The 21,115-nt window shown below is 45.8% G+C and overlaps 1 protein-coding gene across 2 annotated transcripts in view; it reads left to right on the top strand.

Annotated features, from left to right (window-relative positions):
• Positions 1–21,115, top strand: part of Fstl5 (follistatin-like 5) — a 100,356-nt gene that overhangs the window by 65,958 nt on the left and 13,283 nt on the right. For both annotated transcript variants that reach the window (XM_076307350.1, XM_076307351.1), the window contains exons 2-3: positions 8,837–8,929; positions 19,538–19,676. In XM_076307350.1, the coding sequence (XP_076163465.1) occupies positions 8,837–8,929; positions 19,538–19,676 (232 nt within the window). The remainder of the gene's footprint in view (positions 1–8,836; positions 8,930–19,537; positions 19,677–21,115) is intronic.

The following is a 21,115-nucleotide window of genomic DNA, read 5'->3' as shown; positions in this document are numbered from 1 at the left end:
GAATATGTAACGAAAAATTACACGAACAAGGTGAAGAGAATGACCGCGTCCAGAATAACAAACGATCGTTACTCGAATGAATTATTCACCTAAAAAGACTTTCTTCCCATAATTATCTCGAATAAACATTTAGTCTGCGTTATTCAAATAGCGGGCAGCGTGAGCGTGGCAACCGAATCGAAACGACTTTGGTCATTCAGTGTTACGCTAAATTATTCAGCCAACGAAGCGTTTCATATTACATCGGAAAATAAACTTTTGATCCTTGATGTATAAAGCTCCGGTAGCTAAACGGGTGTGTCATGAAACTTAAACAGTGAACGGATAATCCCTTTGTTGTTAACTCGACGAATAAAATTGACCGGCAAGGCAGTATTTCCGCTATCGATGATACACAGGAAGGGATTAAAACTGTTGCAAAAACCGTTTTCGTTAATCTACGAAGGATCGATCGTGGCGGGTCACAGGTGCGCGAAAGATCGCGCGGCAATAACAACGTTTCAATTCACGTACGTGTGTTACCTATTTATTCCGAAGCGCGATTAATAGAAATTCGAGCGGGACCGGTCGTGAAGCAATTTAAAACCGCAGAAATAAAATTTACCTTGACGGCGATGGCGTTGCGGTTACTGCGAGCAAAAATGAACGCCGCGGTGCGGCCTGCCGTGTGTATTCAAATAACGCGTAACCGCTCGTTAGGTCTCGGGTCGGCCGGGCTAAAAAGTTAAATTGTTTTGCCAAGTGAAACGTTAATGGGACGACCGCTTTTACGCGCACCGTTACACGGTAATTCTCGCTCTCGAGTAATAAGATCGGTACTCGTCGTTTCGCTCAAAAGCGAGCGGTGTAGCTGGCAATTTTTATCCGCAACGGAAATATCCCGATTGTGGCGCGTACGCGAGAGCGAGCGAGATAGAGCATCGGCAAGCGAGTCTCGTGTTACACGAGCTCGGAGAACGTAACGCGTGTATCGGTCTACGGAGCGTTAACATCGAACGAAAAATATCGCATCTAATAACCGAACTACCCATGTCGAATACTCGAGCATTGGTAACCACTGTTTCAACCCTCGCCACTGTATCGCGCCTTGGTCTTCTCGAATCCAGAGAAACTTTCGTATCGATTGTACCATTGGTACAGCTTTCCTTAGAGATGACGAGATACGATGTAACGATGAAATCTTTATTTAAAATTGTGCGAGAGAGATCGAGTTACGGGTCCGTTTGGACCCATGGTTCCTCACGCGGTTGGGCGAATCGTTGATATTGCCAGGATTGAATTACACGAAACGAGCAAGATCGTATTCGTGCTCTTCTACATCGAGGGAAACTGTTTCGATTCGTTAATAATATTATTTTTCAAAGGTACAGAAATGTTTATTTTCAATCGTACGTATTCGCGCTGGCAAGCGGAAACCCGGCAGGAATGCAAGTTCGATCGGTGGAACTAAAGGGGCACGCCTACGTTTTCCATATACCTTGGCTTCTAGTATACTATTCGTCACGGTGACGTAAAGGTGGGGACTGGGTGGAGCGACGACAACCATCTCTTGCCCCTCTATCGTCCCGGAGTACATCTCGCGAGCGGTGTACAGTAGATCCGACACGAAACGACACGACACGCGGCCACCGATAAAGAACGGACTCGATCGGTGAGATCCGGTGTAAAAACAAAACGTCCGGGAACAAGGGCCAGCCGTGCAACGAGCCATTAAGGCAGACGATGAAAATGGCGCGTGCCGATTGATTTTTCGAACGCCACACGGGGAGAACAATCGTCTCGATAAGCCGAAGAACAACGGAACGGTATTGTTTGCGCCTGAGACTCGCTCCAGAAACGATTTCTGTGGCCGGAAACGCGAACGGAACCCGCATCGTCCTATTATCTCCGCACGCAATAAACCATTCCCGGCGGGCTCCTCCGTTTCCTACGGCATGGCTCTCCTCCAACACGGTTCACCTCCATCCCTCGCGCGTTTCCTGCTCGGTGTTCGTTCTCGGTCTCTCTCTCTCGGAAAAAAAATATCAGCCGGCCCGGCGTTTCACCCGTTTCTCTTTCTTCGAATAATTACGGAACGAACTGTTCAAGCACGGGCCCCGGGAAGAAGATAGGAAATGCAAAATTAGAGATGATACCGTGGCCAGGACGGGTGGCGAGAAGGGGTTGTCGTGATTAAACCCGTGGATGAAAAACGTTTCTTCGATCTGCCGACGAAAAAGTTAATGAAAATGCGCTCGAGTACGTGTCCGAATTGTTCCCGAGCGGAAATGGCTCGCCCGAAGCGGTATAAATGATCAACGACCGCCGGCAGTAAGGTATATTTCGGTGAGGAGCTAGCTACCGCGAACGAATCAGACCTAACCTAGTTTCTATTTCCATCCCTTGATTCTCGTTGGCACTAATTTAATAGAGGGACCGAAATGTTCGAGGCGGGAACGTTAATTGCATCGTTGAATCGACAAAAAGTCGAGGGCCGCTGGGTTACTTCGCTTCAATTACCTCCCTAATGTAGGAGAAAGAGAATCGACGGATCGAATTACCGAGTCTGGTATTCGTTTGCCGTTCACGACACGACGGAGCCACTCGCCGCGAGTCGAACGCACCGATGTCTGTCCAATTGTCGCGCGGCACCGGGTCCTCTCAAAGAGGCTGCTGCAGCTCGACGACTCGGAGACGATACCCGTGGGAGTGGTTCGAGCGCCGTGGGCGGGTAACGAGACACGGAACACGAACGACGACGACGAAACGGATATCGCGTCGCCAAAGGCCAAAGACTTTTACCGTCTCGAACTTCATCGGAGCCAAAGGGGAGCGAGAATCTCGCGCGACGTTCGGGGCTCTTTCGCGTGTCGCCAATCGGACCTCGCGCACGTACGCGACTTGCCAACTGAAAGTAATTAAAACGATGATTACGCGAGACCGTGACCACAGCCACACGAACCAGTCCTGCTCGTGTCGACCGCTTTGATAACGATAATTAATATCGCAAACCGTGTAACTCCGGTTACTCGTATCTTTGAAATTGTCCAGTGATTATATTTTACACGCGGGTGGTTAACGCGCGATACGTTGCACAGACCGGCTTGAAATTAGAGGGGAGCAAAGTTGATTTCTCACCTCGGCTACGAGAAAGTGATAAGCACTTAGTATTACACGGCGGTCGAGTTATCACGCGTCACGGGTAACGCGAGAGACCCCCCACGTGTCACGTAATGGTGGGGGATACGTGACAATCGAAGAGACACACCCACTGTTTACGAAAGTACATACCGTTCGCTCGCGAGAAGAAGGCAAACGAGTGTTCATATTCTCGTTCCGGTTACGGTCCACTGTTCCTCCTACTGTCGTAGGCGGTGCTGTTTTATTTGTCGTTAAAAGAATTAATTTGCATTCGTTGAAAATAATATAATTCGACAAACTCTCCGAGGGACCGCTATCGTCTAAAGCCCCTCGGAGAGTTTGTAACGTAAGAGAGCGTAAAAGTTAAACGTTTAATTTTAACACGACTTGTTTCCGTGTAAATTCCAATTACGCAGAGTTTATCTAGAAACGAGTATTACATTATTTTCAAATCGGTACGAATGAATTCTCTTAGCTGCGAATAAATTTCGAGACGTTAACGATCATTAAAAACGTTTAATTAAACTCATTCTTTCATTAAGGGAATTTCACCGACTCGACGATAACAAATAAACAGAAAGGAAATCGTTCCGTTCCGACGCTTTCGTTCAAAGGCCGCGCTAATGCTGCGAATTATTTCCTCTCGCTCGATCTCGAAACGACTGCTGTGGATCTTCGCCATTTGTTTTCTACCGATAGCGACAACGAGTACAATAATAAAACAGCCGATAGATTGTAAACAAAACCGGAGATACAAACGTTTACTCTACGACAGTACTGTACGTCGCCGGTAAGTTGAAACCTAAACGGAATGCGCGTCGTATTGGTCGCGAGAAATTAAGGCCCGGCCCACTCGCACGGTAACGCGGAGTCACGCCTCTTTTCCGCTATTAGCCGAATTGGTCACGTTCACTGTTCGTGGTCCCCGCGTGCACGTCTCGGGAGCGTCTAAAGTGAGAGTAGGCGGAGCGATCGGTTCCGTCCCTCTTCCCCTGTGCCTTTCCAAGTTTCAACTAACCAACGTTATACAGTAGTTAGCCGTGAAACACAGCCCGGTGGACTTTCCCCGCGAAGCGTTTAATTGGAAACCCGAAACGACCAACGTAATCGCGACCGAAGAAATTGATCACGGAACCTTGGAACTTTTTCAATCGGGTTTCAATCCTCTTTCTCCACGCCCCCTCGCCAGAACTCGACCCGAAGAGGTTTCACGGTAGGGTCGTAAAGCTTGCCGGAAATCAGAATGCTAAATGGACCGAGAAGAACTTACTTAAGCGTCGGAAAGCAAAAGGGGGATCCGTGACTTTGAGGGTGGAAGCTCGAACGCAAGAAACGATCCGCTCGCGTCAAAAACACCGAGCCGGAAACGCGAAAGACACGCGTACAAACCGAGCCTTGCGTGCGAAGAGGTGGCGGCAGGGGGTCAGAGAGGGGGGATCGATCGGCCGTTCTTATTCCTTAAAATGGCTTCTGCTCTACCCCGAACGAAGAAGAGGTAATAAGATCCGGTCGCGAGGATCAGAGGTAAAGGTGGGGGTGGAGGAGCTGGAGGAGGAGGAGGAGAAGGGGGAGGAAGGGGAAGACAAGATTTAAAACGAGCCAATCGCTACCATATAAAACGTTTTTCGAATATACCTACCATCCCGCCGATGTCGATGGAGATGAGGAGGGTGGGGCGGGGCAGGAGCAGAGGCGAGGAGCTTCGGAGCCAATAACAATATATACTTCCGGCTTTATCAATGCTATTTGTCTTCCGATTGAAAAGCCGGAATGAATTCAGAAAGGGCGGGACCAAAGTCAAGGCGAACCCAAACGACGGTACGATCTCTTCCGCCTAGCGTCGAGACGCTCGATTTACGGCCTTGGCGGCGGAGACGACCGTCGGATTTATCTTCCGGTTTCTCACTCGCGGATTAAACAGGCCAAATAAAGCAACGTGTATACGCGAAGAATACGGTTTAAGGGAAATTCATTTTTCACCCCCAACTCTGGGCCAACGCGGGGCACCTCCCCCGGCACGTGAGAAAAATTCGGTATACTCAACGCGGAGGGCTCGAGGACACCACCCGACACCCCACATCCGTGAAACGCAATCCGTCTCGGGGACACTTTGACTCGCGAAACGTTTTGAATAAATTGTCCGGCCGGTTGGGTAAATTTTCATCGACCGTGTGTTTTATCGTAACTGTTACACCGGCTGTAAACCGGTATCGATCTATAACCGTTTCAACGGGCACCGCGCCGTGTCTATTTTTCTTTTCATTTTTTTTTTCTGTTTTTTTTCCGCTCCGCGATTGTCGTTAGTCTCAAGGAGGAAGAATCGTCGCGCGAGCTGCGCCAGGAAGGAAAATCAATACGTCCGTTTAAAGAATTTTTAATTAAGAGGACACGTTGCTTTATGCGCGTTGGCCAAAAGTACGCTACGCGGGGACCGTAAGTTGCCAACTGGCCGGAGATTAATCGTCCCGCCTCGAATTACACGTGTTTTCGTTATTGGATGAAGCGATCGCGTGTACGGGTTCTAACTCGCGTGACAAAATCGCGAACGAGAGACATCGAAAAAGAGCGAGACGAGGCGATAACGAGCGACCGGTGGAACGCATTGGCGTAGACCTACAATATTCAAAAATTCCCGTACCTATCCGTAAACGCAATCCGGACGAGTTCTACGTGTCGACGATTACGTTTACGAACAAGTTTTACAATCAGGTACAATTTTCGCAATAAAATCCGCAATAGTTTCGTACATTTATCTCGATGATTCTACTCCTATGCGAGCTAACCTCTCAACATCTAAACACGAGGATCTCCCTGGTGGAGATCGGGTAGGGCGAATACTCAACCCTCTCGCCCCTCTGTCTTTCAATTGTCGAAACTTGGCAACTTACGATCTCTGCATAGCAGAGGTTAGGTTCGTCGAAGCAATCGTCGCAAAATATTGCTTTTTTAGGAGGGTTACGGTCAATGGCGCAATAACGAGAAAGAAGGGGGCAAAGGGCGTGGACCGACCCCCGTTGAAGCCGGTACAATTCACCGAATCGAAAGAAACATTCGTAGAGATGTACAAGCAACGAAAAATATCTCCCGGTGTATACTACGTTGCATCGAATAACGAATGAAATTCTTTTTCATCGTATTTGTGTCCGTTGCTCGAAATTGATAGAGGATCGCGTACACTCGCAGGGCCCGTATATTTTTTCCCGGAGATTCGGTCACCGTGCGCGGCTCGACAGCGAGTGTTGTTTTCGAATCCGTCCAGGACTGTTTACGCTTTCTGGTTAACATGTCGACGACGATGATTACGTATAAAAAATATGGTGAATCTTTCGCGGTGTACATTTTTATAAAAATGGCACGCTTCGGTGGCGTTTCAACGAGCAAAGGAAACCTCCGACGAAATTCCGGCGCAGCCGAAGCGAGCCTCGCGAATGAAGCTGTCTCGTTCAAAGCAAAAACAGGCACTGGCACTTTTTAATTAATGCATCCCGCGTCTACCGACATCCTCATTTTCCGTATGGAATATTTGCACGCGGTAAACGGGTCACGGGGATGGAGCACCTCGCGAATCGCCTTTACGGTAAGACGATTAGAACCGGGTACGAGCAGCGTATAAGTTTTCCCTTCCATAACCGTGTCACCCGTTATTAAGAATGTACACCGCGCGATCCGTCTACCCGCTCGCTTGCGCGTATCGCGCGATACTCGATCGTTCGCGATGAAAACGAAAACTTGGAAAAACCTTGTCTATCGCGTGGCCGGTCGCTTCTTATCGATAAGTCGAATTAGATTCGAAACTGCGGGAGTTGGACCATTTTTAAGCAATAAATGGATTTGTCTCGGGGAGTAAGTTGAATTGGAAATGAATACGGAGATACGGGAATTTCAAAGGATTCTTAAAGGATCGAAGACATTAGAACTTCGTAGAGACGAAGATATATATATATATATATATATATATATATATATATATATATATATATATATATATATATATATATATATATATACATCGCGAACAAGGAGGACGTTAAAGAAATTTCAAGACTTCCGTTTTCTTTCTTTCTTTTTTTTTTTTTTCGTTTCTATCAAAAGTTACACAGTTTCTCTTTAACGCGAATAGAAACAGTACAACGAGACCAGCTCGAACGGGATTTTCTTCGTTTTGAATATTTTGAAAAATAGACAACTCGTTCGAACGTAAACATTTTCAAATACAATTATACAAACTGATTTTATAACGTAACGAATCGTATGACACGATCAACTAGCGCGTAGCAAAATTTTGTTCTCGCCGTATTTTTATTCGAATTTCGGAAAGGATATCGTTAAACTGGTCGCTGAATTTCGCTAGCGAACCTCGTTACTGTATACACACGTTCGCTTCCGGATGGAACTGTCGCGCGAGACACGGTCTCCAACTTTTAACGCCGTTTTTCACGGGACTACTTTTACCTAACTGGCGTCTTTAAAAAAGTCCAACATCGATGAACCGATTTTCACGAAACGGGCACGTATAGGTTGCCTTAACTAACGATCGGGACCACGACCAGCGCGACGTCTGCGATCGCTTTATTTCTGTTTCAAGAATGATTTTTTCTGGCAAATTTCGCCGTCTCTTTTCAACGAAGTCGTCTCTCAAACGTCGTTCAATATTTTCGATGAACTCGAACGATACTTCTCCACCGGAGAAAAGTGTACATTTTGTATACACTTGTAAATAATTACGCAAGGTTCGAAGAAGTTGTTACGATTGAAATCTTTGCGCGAAAAATTCCCAGTGCAACGTCTGCGATCGCTTTATTTCTATTTCAAGAATGATTTTTTCTGTCAAATTTCGCCGTCTCTTTTCAACGAAGTCGTCGTTTCTCAAACGTCGTTCAATATTTTCGATGAACTCGAACGATACTTCTCCACCGGAGAAAAGTGTACATTTTGTACACACGTGTAAATAATTACGCAACGTTCGAAGAAGCTGTTACGGTTGAAATCTTCGCGCGAAAAATTCACGGTGTAACACCTTTCTATCCCGTAGAAACGATTCCCTTTTAAAGCAGGGCAGAAGGTACGTGTTCGAACGATCGAAACCAAGTATCGCGCGAATAACCAAGTTCGAGGCAAAAAATTAAACGCTTAAAAGATCCGAAGGATAGATCGTCGGTGTTAGCGCGGAAGCGTTTAATCCCGGAATGCGCTCCACCTTGAGAATCCGAAGAGATTCTAATCGCGTAGGATCTTGTTGGTTGGATAATTGAAAAGCTCCGGTGGCTCCGGTACGTAAACATTTATTTGCCAACCTCTGACCGCACGACCGATAAATTCGTCGAAACATTGCTCGCGGGCCACATTTTATTAACTCGTCTCGGGAACGAAATAATGATTTATCGCGTTCCCGCGAACCGATTAAAATCGACGAACGTAGACGAACGTGGAACACTCCCCGTGGTTCGTTCCGCGAAATTGCGGGAGCAATTAAATCGTAAAATGTTACGTTTCGATATATTCCCGTTACGTAAATATCGCAATTTTTATCGCAGCTGTAAATCACGCGCGGATCACTTGAACGAGTTCTTTTTTCTTTTTTTATTTATTCCCGAGCAGGGAGAAAAAGATACGTTGGTTTTCGAGGTGTAATTGAAACCCTCCCGAACCATCTCCCCTAACACCTGCCCACCAATCCGCGACCTTTCTATTAACGCGGATTCGATGTTTATTTCAGATGAGACGCAAATCCCCGTGCGCGTCTTTTTGCTTCTTGCTGGTGTCGCTGTCGATCGCCTCGACCTACATCGTTCCTGTTGTCGGTCATAAGGTGAGTATCGACGTCTGCATCGCGTATATCTCGTCCGACCCATTGCCTCGCGATGTAATTCGTGCAATTTGATGCGATCGCGCCTGCGGCACGGTCAGGCGCTGGATCGCTGGGTCGTCGATCGTCCGGAAGCCGATGCAACGTTACTTTCGTGATATAGCGAGGACAATAGTATTGGAATGTTGCTCGGTAAGCTTCATAACACCGGGTGTATACGGAAAGTAAGCTACGATCGATTGTTGAGAAGAAAATGTCGGAAATCTGTATATCGATAATATTTCGCGTCGTTCCAAACGCGTTCAAAACGATACAAAATGGCCACCGAAGGACCAAACGGTTTAAAAATGTAACGTGTTCGTTTTCAAAAAAATGTTCGATATTTCTTCCCCGCAAATTTAACAAAAATTGAGAAACTTACGGAATGTGAAACAATTCGGTTAGAGATTGGATCAATTCGTCGGTTAAGGTTTTCGAGAGGAGAAACGTTGCTCGAAATTTGATAAAGAACGAGAGTATTTAGATTTTCAGTGACTAAGCTTCTACGATACGTTCTTTGACCCACCGACAACTGCAGTTTCGAGTTTCAATCATTTCTGACTCCCATCGACGTTTCACTAATCGTACTCACGGTCGCGCGAGTTCTTTGTTTCTGTACTCTTGGTTTTTGTACTCGTCGTTTCTTATTCATAGCGCGATGGAAAGTAAATCGTTGTCTGATTATTTTCGACCGACACACAGTACAGAGAAGCACACCCGCGCATCTGCGGTACCGAGGAGAAAGCCAGTACTCGCGGAAGAAAAATGGAAAGAGAAGCCACCGGAGCGAGAATAGTTCCGTTTCTCGTCCACCTGTCTATCCACTCGTCCTACCTGTCCGTTCCCCTTGAAAACGCACAATATTTCCGTACATAGATTTATGGATCAATCCGGTGCATCCCTTGAAAATCCTTTTTCCCCCGCATCACCGTTTTCTTGCTCCTCCGGGTGCACCAAGTTATCGGCGTCGAAGCAGAAAGAGGATGCGACCAGATAGACAGATAAAGATAGAGAGATAGATAGATAGATAGGTAGATAAAGAGAGAGAGAGAGAGAGAGAGAGAGAAGTGGAAGAAAGAGACAGAAAAGGAGAAAGAGAGAAGCAAGAAACTCCGAACGAAGAATACTTGAAACAGAAGAAAGTGGGTGGGTCGGTCTCGAGGGATTCCGGAAACCGAAAAAATAATCGACGATGAACGGGGGTCTTTTCGCTGATTCTTTCGAACGGTGTCGATTTCCTTTCCGGTCGAAGCTCGAAGGATGGCGGTAATTTGACGTCGACTCCGAAAGGAAAAACAGGATTATCGTCGAACGCGAAACATCGAACGAAAGAGTCGTACGTCGACCGCTGGTTTCATCGTACAGGATGAATCAGGATGAAACTGGTATCCGAAGTATCGCGTTATCGAGAAAAATCGTTTCGTACGAAATATTCGTTCGAACGAATACCTTTTTAATTTCTCGCGTCACGTATTTTCAGAGACATCGAGGCGACCTCGAGTTTCTCGAACGACGTGTTTTCTTTCGTATCAACCGATAAAAAAACGAATTCGAGGATCGATAACCGTGAATCGATTTTGACAAAATACGCAGCGTCGATTTTGAAAAGACTCGCGATCACTTTTGTGTCCCTGAACATACAAGACGTAAGAAATTAAAAAGGTCTTCGCTCTTCGAACCCCCTCGAGTACGATGCATCTGTTTCGTACGAAACGATTTTTTCGATCTAGTCGATGAACAACGAGATATTCCGGTTAGTTATCGTTGACTCGCCCCGTATGTAGCGGAATTCGCGTGTACGAATCCACGAGATTCTCGCAAGACCGTGTCTTCGATAGTTTATTTCCGCAGGATTGTTTAAACGTCTCCAAGACCGTGCATCGATCTCCTCGCGTAGTTAAAGTTGTTTGCATCTCATCCTTGACTCTAACGAGTTAACCCTTAACTAGGCGCGCGGGATCTAGTACAACCCCGGTCCACAACCCACACCCACCGAACTACATCGTGTGCCGTTGGCTGATATGGATTGGCGATCTTTCAACTTTCCACGGACACGTCGTAATTTACCACCTTATCTGGACACACCAAACCCTTCGGCAGCGATCGTTTCGAGTCGATCCAACATTGCGAGAAGTGTGTCGAATTTTTGACAAATTCCTCGAAGCTTTCAAGAACTCGAATCTATCTGAACGGTGTCCTCGATTTTTAGACGTTCGAGATTTCAATACCCCGAAATCTCTCACGGAATTGCGCAACGAAAAATCGATCGAAAAATGTATCGTCGAACGAGCTCCACGTGTCAAACCGTACAATTGTTAACCGAACGAATATGAATCGAATTATCATGACGCGACTAAGAAAAAAATAATATCCACTCGTAATCGAGATCCGCTTTGAAAAATACGAATACACCCGGTTAAGTGCTCGAGGAGGATTCTTTTCGTTCGTAAAGGGTAGGTTAAGCCACGGTCGGTTTCACTCTTTACCAGAAGCTTTACTTTCATCTTTCATTTATAACGAATCTCGACGATTGTGCCGCTCGATGTTCCATTAGTCCGTGTGGTGATAAGCAACACGGCGCATCAGAAATGTGCATTACACGCGCGATGCACCGACTGCATAGACGGCACAATGGGTATTTCACAAAAGACGGGGAAAGAATTGCTGTCGGGGCCACCCTCTTACCCCGGTGCATCGGTGTAATTCAACAATATTCGCTCGACAATCCCCTTATCGAGCAAGAAATGGCATAACCGGTTTTCTTCGAATGGATTCCGATGCACGGTGACCCACTTGCCCGCGGTGGTAATAATCGATCAAACTCGAACACAATGTGCTAAAATAGCATGCATTTTCTATTAACGGATGTTATTCGGAACGCGACCCGAAAGTCGGGATACGAGCGACCTCTGCGCAACACGCGTATGAAAATTAAACGCGATCGTTATGCCGTTCCGTATGAAAGGGTTCGAAATCCGCGTGGAATTGATTCATCCTTAAAAGCGGATTAAATTATCTAGTAACGGATCGAAACGCGACAAGATCGTTCGGGAAAAAACTCGAAAATGGTACACGAGCAAATGGTTCGCCCAACGAAGGGAATATTTAACGATTCTCTATTCTTTTGCAACGGTGAGAAACGTTGAACGGTAACCACCGTCTTTATCGTTCGATCGTAGCGTATCGTAACGACGAGACGGCCATCAAAATGTCGGCGCGCGAAATGAAGTAAATTTCAACGGTGGTCGAGGCTAAAAACATAAACACGAAGGTAGTGTACTATCTATTGTGTGCACTTCACGTTTGACGAAGATTAATGCAATTATTCAAGCGCCCGGCAGGTCTGCAAGCGTATTTAACAAACATTTACATTCTACCGGAGGGAAACCCAAGCCAGGGTTCCGAATGGGATAAAAGTTGTGGAGAATATTATTGTGGAACGTTTGCACGTAAAATGTTACATTAAACGGAGAAATTACGAAAAGGATACAACCGAGAGACTACTACTTTCGAGATTCTTTAGGATAACGCGCCTGGTCCTACGACTCCGGTGCGAACTAATTAGAATAACTCCAAGATTATTATACCAAAAACTGAAACAATTACGTGGCCGGGAGACCGGAGCTGGATTATCCCACGTTGAAAAATCGCGATCTAAATCGTTTTGAATTGGACTGTCACGGGAATACGTGAGGTGGTACGAACGAGTTTCCATCATCTCGGATTGGGTCGATTCCAACGGATCGATTTCAGTACCATCGACTCCGGTTTCACGATCGCGGCTTGGTGCCGGTTAGGTTCGTGTCTCTCGATACTGTAACGCTTGTTCCTGTCTCACCGCGAACAACCGACGTCGCATTCTTATATAGATCGCGCGTCATCGTATCCAGTGTTTCATAGAATGGTCGATATCGGATCCAGCGATCAGGTCACGTTGGTATTCAAATCTCACGACTCTGATTGCCCGTTTATTCGTATTATCGATGTCACGATACGCCGGTACACTTCTCTATAGATCACCTAAGGCTCGCGAGCGTCGATAGGTGTTCGTGGTGATCGTAATTTAAAAATATTTTTATTCAAATATCGAGGACACGTGGCTTGTTAAATCTAATCACGAATATATAGTTTTTTTTTTTTTTTTTTGAGCGAATTTAATTATTAATTTTGATCGGTTTCTTAATGTCTCGTAATGTACGTATCACAGCCTGAAAATCAAAGGCAAAGGAACAGAAGAAATGCATGAAATATTTTTAAATCGAATAATAAAGCTGCACGTAACAAATGAACCTTTTCTTTCGGTTCTCGATCCATAGTCTCGTCAAACCGACGAGTTTGACATTTTTTCACACAATAACATATTGACGAAAATCGAGTTCCCAGCTGTACAACACGCATTGTTCCATCAAAATGCACTTTATATTGTCAGCCGTGTGACGTCTATTTTTATCGTCGAGTTAAACATTTTGTTGTGAAAATTGTGAAATCCTTCATGATTAATTGGACAAAACCGGAGCTTCACCGACCGAAACCACGGTGTGAAAATATATATTCTTTAATACGTAATCAATAGCGAGCACCGAGTATATACATATATACCTACTCCGACCAGAGACTGTTTTATCGATGATAATTAACTTGCTAAAAAAAGAAAAAAAAATTTCCCACAACTCCCACAATAAAAGATGTCTAATCGTGCTGATCAACTGCTACGCCAATGCAACCACTGGTGCGAATCGTTTTATTACACGAACATACCCGATTTCAGGGTTTCTCTAAATTTTTGTACCCATTTTTAACAAAATTGATCGATCGTCTACGGCTAAAATTACAATTACGTTTACCGTAGATACAAAAACAATCTTTTAACCAGATTTCGTTGCAATTAGCGAAAAACAGACTGATATTAACGGTCTATATTAACGATGCGAACGGAAGATGCAATCCTCCTATTTTCTCGCGTTGGGTAATTCATTGGCAACCAATACCCCGCGTATTTTTTTGTGGTTATCCAAGGTTTCTAACAATATCGATACAATGTTGCCTCGATAAATGTGAAACCGATGTTCACGATAAATGCGAAAAGTTTGTTCCCGCCGCTAGGGGGTATCTTCCTTGGAACCAGTCGAGCGATTAACGTAACACTTTACGACGCTCGTCAGGCTGCTACATTGTTCACCGATAAGACAAATACTTGTATCGATGAAACAATACTAACGCAAAGATGAACTTTTTTTACTATCGATTGTTCCTCAATAAAAATGTTCACTTAATATTTGTCAAATCTTTCCGATTAAAATGAAACCAAATACGATATAATACGATTTGGTAAACGATAAACGCGAAAGAAATCTAATTTTACCAATATCCGATCGCGTTGTTGGACTACGATGAATACGAATAAAAAAGAGACTTGTTTAACAAGTGAAAAATATTGAGTTAGTATCGCTCTCTAAATAATTAATTATTTTGTCTCTTTTTATCCATAAAGATCTTAGAAATATATATTCATAAAGGTTTCGCGAAGAAAACAAACAAAAATTACAAACAATATAATTATATCGATGTTGTAAGCGAGTGTAGCTCGAGATCTCTCTTTGTCTTTCGTTTTCTCTCCTTTTTGCAGTCACACCATCGACAAACTACCGACAGAGGTACAGAGTATCGCGGACGGTGCTTTGTAAATGTGAATCTAATTCCCGGAGGCTTTCACATTTATCGAGAGAATACCTTCTGAACCTTCTCCCTGACGCGTCTCCTTGTCGGACGTTCGCGTTCAAGTTCATTGGAACGCTAAAAATCGGTGGAGCAACCGGTGCTTTGTAAATGTGAATTTAATTCCGGGGGCTTTCACATTTATCGAGAGAATACCTTCTGAACCTTCTCCCTGACGCGTCTCCTTGTCGGACGTTCGCGTTCAAGTTCGTTGGAACGTTGAAAATCGGTGCGGCGGACGGTGCTTTGTAAATGTGAATTTAGTTCCGGGAGCTTTCACATTTATCGAGAGAATACCTTCTGAACCTTCTCCCTGACGCGTCTCCTTGTCGGACGTTCGCGTTCAAGTTCGTTGGAACGTTAAAAATCGGTGGAGCAACCGGTGCTTTGTAAATGTGAATTTAATTCCGGAGACTTTCACATTTATCGAGAGAATACCTTCTGAACCTTCTCCCTAACCCGTCTCCTTGTCGGACGTTCGCGTTCAAGTTCGTTGGAACGTTAAAAATCGGTGGAGCAACCGGTGCTTTGTAAATGTGAATTTAATTCCGGAGACTTTCACACTTATCGAGAGAATACTTTCTGAACTTTCTCCCCGACGTGTCTCCTTGTCGGACGTTCGCGTTCAAGTTCGTTGGAACGTTGAAAATCGGTGGAGCAACCGGTGCTTTGTAAATGTGAATTTAATTCCGGAGACTTTCACACTTATCGAGAGAATACTTTCTGAACTTTCTCCCCGACGTGTCTCCTTGTCGGACGTTCGCGTTCAAGTTCGTTGGAACGTTGAAAATCGGTGGAGCAACCGGTCGACGACATCCGACGCGTCCTCGACTCTGCTCGAGTGCGTATGCTGGCCATTCCGCTAATGTTGACCGGAAGTGTTTGTTCCGTAGCACGGGCCAGAGCTGCGCGCAGGACACCACTTGTCTCGTGGATCGTGTAACGCTGTAGTCCAACATAATTGTTGGCGTGCCAGAATTTACCCAACGCGTAGATGGCCGGATCGGTGCCAGCATTTGTCCCTGTGCTCTGTGCAGCCATCCACTCCCCCTGTCCCTCGGCTCAGTACGCGAGGATAATTCGTCGCTGCCTAAAGCGGATTTGATTGCGCGACTGCCATGATAAATGTAAATGCAAACAATCCTCGACAACCGAAGCCGTGTTCCCGCTAATTTCCATACACCTAACGTCTCGTTCTTCCAATTTCGATCCGAGACGAATCTACGGGGAATCTTTGCCTTTCGCCGCTACTACTCCCAGAAGTACCTGACCTAACAAAGGAAACGCGAGAAATTTAGAAAAGAGTGTCTTTATCTCTCTGCGTAGCCTCCTTTCGGATCGATACACTTTTCGAAAGTCCCAATTTTCCCAACGATTTTCGAAAGCTTCGATACCCCGTTTACAGTGAACACCGTCGAGCTCTGCAAAATAACCATCGACCGCAAACTTCGTTGTCGGCGAATCTTAAACCACCGTGCCATTTTTTCAAGTTTTCGAACAGAAAATAATCCGAGGGAGTTAAATCTATCGAATAGTCTGTGCGCGAGGAAGTAAATACGAACTTCAACTCATCGAATCGACAACGGACGTGTCTCGATTAAAAGAAAACCTTCTGTCTCGTCAAATGCTGCCGTTCTTTCTCGATCTCGTTCTCGGACGCTGCAATAACTTCGCAATAATCGATGAGAAATTATGCCACGCGCGTCCCAAAAGACCGACATCGTGACCTTGCCTGCAGATGGAACTGTCTTCGCCCTCTTCTCCGGAACCGCGTCGTCGGCCTTCAAACTTAATCTCCACGAGGTCGGTACTCAGTCGTTCCTTTCAAATAACTACCGCCATCTGCACGTCGGCTCGAGTACTGCCGGGACTACCCTCGTAACAAACCAACCCCGTTCCACGAACGTTCCGCGCTATCTGAACCGTTCGTGGACACTCGACAACGTAAAACGCGCCGAGCATAAATAATTAATTAGCGTCGTTACCGTGGCGTGGTCTTTAAGCGAAAACGTAACGCCCCGTCGCGGCGTTTTATTATCTCGCGCGGAACAACGGGCCAAAGTGATTTCCTACATTAGGAAGCGAAGATACCTCGGGAGTATCACCCGCCGTAGAACTTTGTTCCTTCGCAAATTAATTCGCGACTTTATCCGCTAACGAACGTACCGGCGAGGACCACTTCCTTCAAGCCAGCCCCTCTCCAAAGTGTGCGCACAGGATTCGCTCGAATGTGTCTCTTTGAACGTTTGGAAATCTTTGAAAAGAGCGCCAATTTCTAAATCTCTTTATCGAGATTCTTTTTTCTTTTTCTTTTTTGTTGCCAAAGATTCTTCTCGATTTTACTCCGATCGATCCACCGAGAGAATTTCTAAGCGATTTCGCACGCGTCACGGCGGTCCCTACCGCGGAGTGGAAGTTCCGATTGCTCGCGGTTCGGTGCGCGACAGATTCGCGAAAATGGAGGCGATTTTCGCGCGTTAAAAAGCCCCCGTACGTTGCCGTGAATTCCAAAGTGGCAAAACGGCCAACGAGCGACACCCTCGGGTCGATGACCCGAAATAACGCGCGTTAATGCGACGAAAGTTCGGCAACCGACGAAATCGTTGGCCGTGATTGGTTCGAACCCAAGCCATCGATTCTTCGCGAAACGATCGAATCGTTCGCGCCGAAACATCGCGGTTACGAAGAGGGCGCGATTCGAAAACCGATCGCAAGAAACCGAAGAATACGAACGAACGCTACAGGATGACCCGTTTCGATCCATCCGTCTCGAATATCGTCGACGTCGATAATCGAAATCGCTTCCACCGAAAATCCAAGCATTTTATTCGACGATTTTTATTCGAAGATTTATTGGACGATTCGCGCGAAATAAGTTCGCGATAATGTTACAAATATACCGAGCGTGACGTTTATCCCGCGATTCGCGCGAAATGAGTTCACGATAATATTACAAATACACGAAGTGTATCGTTTATTCGACGTACATCTACGCGAAGTAAGTTATACGATAACATTACAAACATACGGTCTACGATGTATAAGTATACGCGAATATAATATTGTATCCGGTTGTTCGTCGAGTCATTACGTTTTCCAAAAAGGAGAATATATCATTTAGTAAAATGTTTATACGCTCTAAAAAAAATCGTGTTTCATTTTCACCGAAAGAAAAAAAAAATACGAAACGACTCTCCGAACAACTCGATACATTCTCGATCGGTCGTCGTAGCGATGAAAGTTGTCCCATAAATTACCAAGGAGGAACAAAATCGTGGTTAAGCATTGAATAGAAACGAGCCGACCGAAAAATAATTATCAAGTTTACTCTACCATTAATCGAACCGGGTAAATTAATTGAACGACCGGAGCGTTGATTCGCGAAATCGATTCGAATCGCATCGTCGCGCGAAATATGCTAACGATAGATTCTTCGTAACGCGTTCGATTCTTTCTTAATCGCGTGACACGAACGAATCGATTCGACGTTTCTCGAATCGATTCGGTTGCTCTCAGACTCGAGGCTCGCTGGTGAACCTCGTCCCAGTCGAGAATGAACTCGACCTTATACAATTAAAAACAGTTACCGATCGTTATTCGCGCCAGTCTCGACAGTCACAGCGCCGCGTTCGAAAAATTACGTAACTTTCTTCAGACGTACGATTCCACGGGACAAATTTTCCGAGTATCTAAACGAATCTTAAAGTTTCCACGGCGCGGGGTTCACTACCACGTGGCAATCTCTGAAAGTAATTGAAAACACCCGTTCCCCCGAACGAACAATTTCAGGAGACACTAATGGAGGTACGGAGCGCCGCGGTGTCCCCATAAATTTGCCGCTGAAGCAACACTGGCTGCGAGAACGAATGGATCTGTGAAACTAAATAATATTTTCCGATCTCGCTCTGGTATTTCGGCTTCGAGGCGTATTAACATACCTACGCCACCGTGTCTCCACCTTCGATCGCTTTAACGTCCCCGAGTGTGCGTTTCGTTCTCCTTCAATCGCCACCTCAACGCTCACGCGTCTCCGCGACACGAGGACCTCGGACCACCTATACAATCCTGTCGCGTTTCGCGATATGAAAAATCGAACGAACGGAATACTCGATGCTGGAATCGGTCACTCCCCGACGTGTTTGTCCCTCGATATCGATACTTCGTCATCCACCGTGGCGAGGATCCGGGAACGAGAACGTCCGAGAAGTATCGGTGGGAGCTCTCTGCATTATCGGTGGTGAATTATTACCGTTTCTCGAGCGTTCCCCGTGAGTTTCCAGCAATCTTTTATTTCGTTGCTCGGGAAGACGACGGTTAAGGAACCGTTCGCGCGAGATACGAAAGAAAGTTCCGTCCACTCGGAAGTTTCTTTCTATCCACCGGTCCCGAGGAAATTAATTTTTCTAATAAACGACGGCGGTATCAAAACCGCTCGAACCTATACAAGGAGCTGTCGCTGATCCGATGGGGGAGAAACTTTCGCGATAAAGCCAACCTTTTTTCTTCTTCGAGCTCTCTCTCTCTCTCTCTCTCTCTCTCTCTCTCTCTCTCTCTCTGTCTCCTTCTTTCCCTCGTGTCAATTTTAATAAGAGGGCGAGTTCGGAATTCATTTTCCTTTTTTCGCGCGAAGAATCAGCCGTAACGATTTTCCCACGGTGTCCTCGATCATCCGTGGAGGAGGGCCCGTTCTAATTTTCGCCGACGGTGCAGTTTTTCGCTCGATCGTGCCTAATCGTGGCTTCCATCGATTCTCTCGGCAGCCACCACCGTGAGAGCAGACACTTCCTTGACCCTCCTCTCGCTTTAACCCAGTTTCCCCCGCAGTTCTTACGTATGCATTTTTTTCACTCGTTTCAGCACTCGAGGCGACACCGAGACTTCACAGTGGCCGAAAGCTACGATGCGTCATCGTCCAAGATCGACAGCAACCCTCCTGTGACGATATCGCCGGTGATCGATCAATCACCGCTACCCGAACAGTTATACTTCCCTGAAAGTAAGTGACGATTAATCTAATTCCGACCGGGATACACGCTCCTCGAGGTCGGTTCACCTCGTCGTTCGCTCTCCCGTTCCCGAGTTTAATTTCAACCCTGTTTACGCGCAGAGTGAACCATTTGTTTTTTTTTCTTCTTTTTTTTCGTATCTTTCGAGAATTCAACGCGGAACGACTTCGTTGCCTCCGGGGTACGAACAAAACCGATTGCTTCGTCCGCGAAGACTCCGTGCGCGCAAAACCAAACCGGTAATCGTTTTCTACGAAAGGAAATTTTCGATTAATAAAAGGAATATTCTTCAATGGTCGATTATACGTACAACGCGAGGCGTGAATGGATCGATAAATATATAGGAGGGTAGGTGAACCGTGCGCGTAAAGAGTAGTAATTCGTAATTCGAGTCGACGAATCTTTCGTACGACTATTTGTAATAATCTTCGAACGTGCGTTTCTTTATCGAAAAGTTAATCGTTCGCTTCGTCACAAGTTCCATCAAGCCCGTGAAACACGAATATAGGTTACACCTTGCGGAACGAACGCGTCGAAAGTGCAAACTGAAATTTTCTTTTCTTTTTTTTTCCCCCATACTTGTGACTTCATTTTCGAGAAAATCGAGTTCGAAACATTGCACAATTTCGTCGCTGAATCGCGCTTAGAAACATCGACGTTGGCATAATTTGCGGTCGGTTGGTTCTACCGTGACCCGATCGAGTCTCGAACTCGAGCTTGTAACAGTTATCGAGCGTCGCGATTCAGTTTTACCGTATTTTCAACGGTGTCCGTAAATACTGCTACAAACGCGCGACTTGTCTCTTTAATACGAATCTATCGTATCGTTCGCGAAGTCGTACGCGTTTCGAGACACGGTCGATCTCTGAATACAAATATAAATTCGATCTTTACGATAACGGAGATACCGATACGAGAATTTCTGAAGACACTTTCGCGAGAAATCACGTGGAACCTGTGCCCCGGCAACGTATTCGATATAAAATATCCCGGAAAGGAGCACTCGTGTCCGTGATGTTCAAGCAACGCGTAAACAACGTTTCGTTGGATTTGTTTCTCTCTCTCCTTTAACCGCGGGGGACGAGCGAAAATTGAAAAGAACCGGGCAAACGTGTCCGCGGGTCGGAAAAAATTAATGAACGCGTTTACACGGGGCACGCATTTGATACGGGCCACCACGAATCAAAAGTCGGCCCGCGAGCATTCCCGTCATCTGTACCGTGAACCCTTTCTTCGTAGTTCGCGTACTCGCTAAAGAGAATCTCGCTTGTTCGCATCGCGCGTTATTTTTCACACAGGGCCCCGTTGAATATCTTTTAATTGAATCATTATTCGACGAACGGACCGTTTACCTACGTGTACAATGAAACCGCGCGCGTAACGAGACTCGGTCGCCGTTACCTTTAACGTATGGCCGCGGTCGAGACAG

Source organism: Ptiloglossa arizonensis, chromosome 3 (genome assembly GCF_051014685.1).
Source record: "Ptiloglossa arizonensis isolate GNS036 chromosome 3, iyPtiAriz1_principal, whole genome shotgun sequence".
Lineage (NCBI taxonomy): Eukaryota > Metazoa > Arthropoda > Insecta > Hymenoptera > Colletidae > Ptiloglossa > Ptiloglossa arizonensis.
The sequence above is the reverse complement of the archived record's forward strand: the minus strand, read 5'-3'. Positions and strand labels throughout refer to the sequence as shown.